We start from the raw sequence: 7594 nt of genomic DNA on the forward strand, positions 1-7594 counted from the left end.
CTGAATATTATCACTGGTGAAAACAGTTATGCTGCCCGATATGTTTGAGGAAACCATCATACATTTTATTTTTCAGGATTCGCTGATGAATGGAAAGTTCAAAAGAACAGCGTTTATTTGAAATGGAAATCTTTTGAACTTTATAACCAATGTCTTTAATGTCACTTGAATCATTGGAATGCATCATTGATTCATAAAAAAAAAATCCCTAAACCCTTATATTTTAAACATTTGATAATAATGTCTCTTAAGCAGCAAATCAAAATATTAGAATGATTTCTGAAGGATCATTTGACACTAAAGACTGGAGTAATGATGCTGAAAATTCAGCTTTGAGCACAGGAATAAATTATATTTTAAAGTATATTAAAATAGAAAACCGTTGTTTTAAATTGCATTAACATTTCACAATATTACAGTTTTTTCTGTATTTTTAATCAAATATACAGCCTTGAGAAGCTTCTTTAAAAAGCATTACAAATTTGTCTGATGCCAACCTTTTGAGCAGCAGTGTATATATGTATATAGGCATAAAGTTGTAAGAACAAAAGTAAAACATGAGTTATTACTCAACAACCCTACACAAATCGGGTTTTAAATGATCTTTTTTCACATTTCTAGTTGCAAACTGATATAAAATGTAAAAACAAAACAAAAGCACTGATATTATGTACAGTATTTGAACATACTAAGGAGGATGATTAATATTTTCTGCAGGTTGAGCTGCTTTATTCATTGACCTTTTGTTGAATAAGAACAAAAGTTTGACTTTGTTTTCAAGCTCTATTTAGTTTCCTATTCACAAAAACCACAAAAAATAAATTTTAACAGATAACAGCTATTTTAAATTTAAATTATTTTACTGTATATTTGATCATAAATGCAGCCTTGGTGAGAAGAAGAGACTTCTTACAGATACATCAAGAAATCTTGATTATTCCAAGATTTTGAATGGTAGTGTATAATGTATATTTCTTGTGGTCAGTCCCCCACAGTGAAAAGCAAAAAGCTGCCACCTGGCAGGACGATACCGCCATTAGGACCGGACACCAAAGTGTTGGTTGTGTGGGTTGAGCGATACGATGATATAGGTAAAATGTTTTACACTTCACTTAAAAATCATTGATTTGCTAATTTTTCAAAGTATATCCTACACCAAATTTGCCCTTTTTCTCTCAGAGAACTTTCCAGTGTCTGAGTTACTGGCAGAGACGAGCACCGGCGTAGAGACGGCCGTCAATAGCAGCGCTTCCAGGTAACAAACCGTTTGAAAAACTGATTTCAGTCCCTGAATTGACTATATGCACAGAGCCTTCTTTAGATAAGCCAGCTCATTTTATATGTGCTATATGTATGTGGACACTCTTGAGACTCCTCTACTGCCTCGTTCTTATCAGAAACTGAGAAAAATAATAATTGCAACATCATAAATAATGATAGCGGCATGAACATTCAGTTTCATATTATTAAAAAACAAATCATTGAAATGCGGAGCCTGGTAATCCCAGGAGAGAACCTGCTGACAGCTAAACACTATCACATATGCAGTAAAATTCACTTCAAAGATTCATTTTTCATTTATAAAGATGACATGGAAAAATGTCTTTTCATGGAAAACATCTTTTTTTTTATGATGAAAATGATGTGAAATTACTCATATAACCAGAAGATGGCAGCAGAGGATCAATCATTGGCTGCAGCTGCAATTTCAGCTCCCTAGATTTTTCAAGACGTCTTGCTTTTCGATTTATTATAAAGTGACTAGTATAATAAATTGTAGTACTTTTACCGCACTGAAGTATATAGCAAGTGCAGAAAGTCATTTAAATAAATAAATAAATAAATAAGCTCAGACACAAAGAGCCTATAAGGGTGAATTATTGAAATACTTAGATATAGTTCACTACATATTAAATACGTTAAATATTAATGGTATAAGAATTTAAAGGAACTGTATGTAAGAAATTTATTTCAGTTAATCATAAAATGGCCCTGACATGTCACTAGACATTAAGAAATCATGTTCATTTCAAGTACTTATATCACTGACAACAGTGGTCTGGCCAGGATATTGTCATTTAAAAGTGAAAGTTGCAGCCCACAACTGATGTTATTGTTGTCATTTTGTGTTTTGGTCTGAGGCTCCACCCTCCAGCTATCTACTAATCACGAAGTCAGTAGAGTTTCGTCATCCGGGTTGCCAGCTCTGCTGTAGTTACAGCTGCAGCTACGAACGTGTCGGATAAAACACGTATAACGTTACGAAACCTAAAAGACCTCGTTATGAATCCGAAATACGTCGTGACAAAGTCTGAAATAAAACAAGGATTTGTATAGGAGATACCTTTGAAAGATGGAGACGGCTGAAAACGGGTCCTGCAGCTTAGCTGGCAACCTCGAGTCAGGGGGGAGGGGGAGGGGATACACGTTCTACAGTATTTTGAAAATGATTGCAGTACCAGTTTTGGCCACAATCCTACATACAGTTCCTTTAAACAATGCAATCGATATGGATTTGAAAATATTTTATATAATTTAATAACTGCATCTTTTAAGCTTTATCTTGAACTGTAAACGCTATTAAATAATCTATATTTAAAGGAACCGTATGTAGGATTGTGGCCAAAACTGGTACTGCAATCACTTTCAAAATACTGTAGAACGGTGTATCCCCTCCCGCTCCCCCCTGACTCGAGGTTGCCAGCTAAGCTGCAGGAGTAGGCTGCTACAAGGAGCTTCAAGTGACGAGTCCTACACAGTCATTTGTTTTTCTTCTGTTAATTATGTTTATGCTTCACAAGAGATGTTTTGCGAAGTAATTATGTATCGCAAAAATTTACAGTTGGCGATTAGCCAAATATTTCGCAAAGATGTACTGTAATACCACAGTTCAGTCGGAACATAGATTGTTTTCATACCCTGCTAGTGGTGCGATATAAAGCTTTTTATGAACGCATTTAGTACTGCCGACCGTGGAAAATCCACTGTGTACGGAAGCAAAGTTAGCCAAACATAGATGAATCTTACCTGTCCAGGAGAAAATCATCAACGTTGGTGTCAATCTTGAAATTCTTCTCCGTTTTCAGCCGTCTCCATCTTTCAAAGGCATCTCCTATACCAATCCTTATTTTATTTCGGACTTTGTCACGACGTATTTCGGATTCATAACGAGGTCTTTTAGGTTTGTAACGTTATACATGTTTTATCCGACACCGTTCGTAGCTGTAACTAGAGCAGACAGAGCTGGCAACCTGTCTCACAAAACTCTACTGACTTCGTGATTGGTAGATAGCTGGAGGGTGGCGCCTCAGACCAAAACACAAAATGACAACAATAACATCAGTTGAGGGCTGCAACTCTCACTTTTAAATGACAATATCCTGGCCGGACCACTGTTGTCAGTGATATAAGTATTTGAAATGAACATGATTTCTTAATGTCTAGTGACATGTCAGGGCCATTTTATGATTAACTGACATAAATTTCTTACATACGGTTCCTTTAACCAGCACAAACTTGTTACTGCTGTAGTGTTGTTACTCTGAATTTAGTCTTAGTGATCAGATTTTTCGTCCGGTTATTACTGTCAAAAATAGCAATGACTCACACATATTAAGCTGTTTTTTTTTTTTTTTTTACTGGCGTTTGTCATTCTTGAAACGGTATACATGGATGTTTTGGTCCTCTTAGACAAACAAAACTTTTCTTTGATTGTGAATGGATTATGTAGAGAAAACGAGCAAAGGACACTACTATTACGGCACAGGACAGTTGACCGGAAGTAATGCATATGGTCAGTTGATCTCATTCACCATCACTCGTGTTCTTTCTCAGATCCAGCTCCTCAGAGAAGGACATTCCCATAATATTCATCCATCCACTGAAAACCGGCTTGTTCCGGATCAAACTGCACGGTGCTATGGGCAAATTCAACATGGTCATTCCTCTGGTGGACAACATGGTGGTCAGCAGGAGATCGCTGGGTATGTGTCTCTGTGTGTGAGTGTCCTGAGTGTATAAATGAAGTCTACACTGATGAATTTGTCATTCTCTCACCCTCTCCAGGATTCCTGGTGCGACAGACTGTAATAAACGCGTGTCGGAGGAAGCGTCTCGAAAGCGACTCTTACAGCCCGCCACACGTCCGGCGGAAACAGAAAATCGCTGAAATCGTGAACCGTTACCGCAACAAACAGCTAGAGCCTGAGTTTTACACCTCGCTGTTCTTGGAGGTCGGTGAGACGAGCCTCAACCCATAAACGAACACGCAGACCAACGCAAACAAAGGTGGAATTCCTCTGCGCTCGACTTGGTGGTTTTTGATGAATTACATTTTGTATGTCAATTCGGCCAAATACTCGCTTAATCAGTGCCCACCTGACAAGGGGATTATTGTTGCGGATCTTAAACGGATTCATTAGGTCTACTATGGATCTCATGAAAACTGCTCACGGTTATATTTCACCCCATAGTAAAAGTAAATAAATAAATAAAATGCTCTAAAGTTTGGGTTCAGTCAATTTTGAATCTATTTTAAATACGTTTGAAATGCTCATCCAGGCAGCGTTTATTTGATCAAAAATACAGATAAAAATTTTATATTGTTCAATATTGTTACGACATAAAACAACGTTCTTCTATTTTAATAAGCGTTAAAAATCTAATTTATTTCAGTGATCAAAGCTGAATTTTTCAGCATCATTACTCCAGTCTTCTGTGTCACATGATCCTTCAGAAATCATTCTAATATACTGATTTATTATCAGTGTTGAAAACAGTTGTGCTGCTTAATATTTTTTTGGAACCTGTGATACTTTTTTCGGAATTCTTTGATCAATAAAATTGTATTTAAAATTGAAAGGTTTTCTAACAATATACACTACTGTTCCAAAGTTCGGGGTAAATATTTATTCTTTCTTTCTTTGAAAGGAATTAATACTTTTATTCCGCAAGGATGTGTTAAATTGATAAAAAGAAAAGTGATAGCAAAGACTTATATTGTTAGAAAAGATTTATATTTGGAATAAAAGCTGTTCTTTTCAACTGTTGCCAACATGAATAATTCTAATAATAAATCAGTATTTTAGAATGGTTTCTGAAGGATGATGTGACACTAAAGACCGGCGTAACAGCTGATGAAAGTTCAGCTTTGCGTCACAGGAATAAATTATATTTTTAAGTATATTATAATAGAAACCATTATTTTATATTGTAATAACATTTATTGTATTATTGTTTTTTTTCTGTGTTTTTAATTACATAAATGCAGCCTTGATGAGCGTAAGAGGCTTTAATAAAAAATAAAAGAATAAATAGTCTTACTAATCCCAAACTTTTGAGCAGCAGTCTATATTTCTATATTTTGCATAAAAAAATGAAGTCTGTTTTCATTTTTGTGACATTTTCTTGATTCATACCCAGATTCTCTATACATGCAGTTCTTAATTATAATAAATAATGAAATAATTGATTGATAATAATTAATTTTTCAGAATTCTCAAATGTATTTTTTAATTACTGTAATAGCATAAAAAATACTGTAGTAGAATGTTTTATTTAAATTGGCATAATTGACATTACAACCAATTCTGTAAAATTTAAATAAAACATAATTATTCTTTGCATTTTTTTTTGCATTGCATGATATCATTTTATTTTCTTTATGCAAATCTATTTTAATTTCCTGAGATTTTTGGAGTGAAATATAACTCGTTGACTGGTTTGGTGAGATTCACCATGTTACTGTACTTCACAATGAATGACATTTTATTTCATCATGCTTATTATTTGAAGGAACGTCCTCACGTGAAGCCATTTCCTCTAAAGCACTATAAAAATGAACACTAATCTCCAGCAGCCAACGATATGATACCAGTCGCTTCTTCATCTTCATCTTCCTCTTCATCATGTACTTCATTCTGCTCTCTTCATCTCTGCTGCTGCTTCTTTCTTTCAGAAAATTATTTCCGTCTACAAACAATGAGGACACTGAAAAAAAAATGCATTCTTACTTAAATGTTTTGTCTTGTTTCCAGCTAAAACATCTACAAATTCTTGCAATTATTTTCTCGTTTTCAGAAAAAACAAGTCAAAATTAAGTGCGTTTTTGCTTGAAACGAGCTAAATGATCTGCCAATGGGGTAAGAAAAATACTCTTGTTTTCTGTTTGAAATTAGATTTTTTTGCTTACCCCATTGGCAGATTATTTAGCTTGTTCTAAGCAAAAACTCACTTAATTTTGACCGTTTTTTTCTGAAAATAAGAACGTAATTTTTACTTCTTGATTTAAGAATTTGTAGATGTTTTGGCTGAAAACAAGACAAAAATTCTAAATAAGAAAAGCATTTATTGCAGTGGAATGACTGAGAAACAGAGATTGTCATTCACATCTCGCAGAAAAACGACTGAGTACGTAGCAAATTCAGTCGAAAGACATTACAAGGGCTTATCATTTATTTCCTTACTTTTTAATTTAGTGTTTCTGACACTTTCTCATTGACCACATTTAATTTACCCATCATTTCCATCATCAAATCAAAGCTCGAAAGCACTACAGGAATAACCGATTCCTATTTGCGTTGTCATTCCGGATGGCCTGTGTTTATTTATTTGAGTTTTCCATATAAAATGCCTTTAAATGCAGACGTCACCCCAACACAAAGCCACGTTTTGATGTCCGGTTCTTGCTAATAACAATTCTGGAAGAGGTTCACAAGTCATGTCCCATTTTTGTGGTCAGGAGCTCCCTGTTAACGCTGCGTTTCTTTTGTAAGAACAAACTGTAAAGGCCGGTTGCTCTTGAGGCGTCTCTTTTTCCGTGTGTAAATATTGACGGCATGGACTTTGTATAAAGTTTGACTTTCTATGTAAATATCCGCGGGTGTGAAGTTCTGCTCACTCATCTTATACTATTGATTAGGGACGGCACAACAGATGAACGCTTGTTTGTATTTATGCCATCATATATGTGTCCAAGAGAAACATTGGATATTGAATGTAACACATGTAATGAAATAAAGATTTTAATGAAATTCTTATCAGATCAACGGCTCTGAAAGCTTCGCTGTGAGCATGTGCCCCTTGCGTTTATCTCTAAAAAACTGTTATTATTCGGTTTTGCACCTGAACAAAAGTGGCGTCTGATGCGAAGGCAGCTCTCATTAGTCATGCTGTTATCTCACGCAGCTCTTTACGGAGATAAAACCCAATTATTACCCAACATTCATCATGCACGCTGGTTTTTGTGAATAGGAAACCAAATAGAGCTTGAAAATGAAGTCAAACTTTTGTTCTTATTCAACAAAAGGTCAATGAATAAAGCAGCTTAACCTGCAAAAGGTATTAATCATCCTTCTCAGTATGTTCAAATACTGTATATTAGCTGTTTTTTTAACTGTATATGCATTTTAGGAGTTTGCAGTTAGTAATATGAATTATTGCAACATTGATTTAAAAAAAAATACTTTTTTTCGTACAATTTTATGCTCATTTTATGCTTATAAACGTATACACTGCTGCTCAAAGGTTTGGGATCAGTGAGATTTTTAGATTTTTTTTGCTCATCAAAGCTTTTTATTTGATTTAAAAATACAGG

General features: G+C 34.8%; 1 protein-coding gene across 3 annotated transcripts in view; it reads left to right on the forward strand.

The window, feature by feature from the left end:
• Nucleotides 1-7042, forward strand: part of ralgapb (Ral GTPase activating protein non-catalytic subunit beta) — a 56060-nt gene extending 49018 nt beyond the window's left edge. For 2 of the 3 annotated variants that reach the window (XM_073851398.1, XM_073851399.1), the window contains exons 27-30: nucleotides 986-1091; nucleotides 1180-1255; nucleotides 3835-3983; nucleotides 4066-7042. In XM_073851398.1, coding sequence (XP_073707499.1) covers nucleotides 986-1091; nucleotides 1180-1255; nucleotides 3835-3983; nucleotides 4066-4259 — 525 coding nt within the window. In that variant the 3' untranslated portion in view covers nucleotides 4260-7042. The remainder of the gene's footprint in view (nucleotides 1-985; nucleotides 1092-1179; nucleotides 1256-3834; nucleotides 3984-4065) is intronic. The other variant, XR_012357222.1, reaches the window with a different exon arrangement.
• Nucleotides 7043-7594: the final 552 nt, after the last annotated feature.

This window comes from Garra rufa, chromosome 12 (genome assembly GCF_049309525.1).
Source record: "Garra rufa chromosome 12, GarRuf1.0, whole genome shotgun sequence".
Classification (NCBI taxonomy): Eukaryota; Metazoa; Chordata; class Actinopteri; order Cypriniformes; family Cyprinidae; genus Garra; species Garra rufa.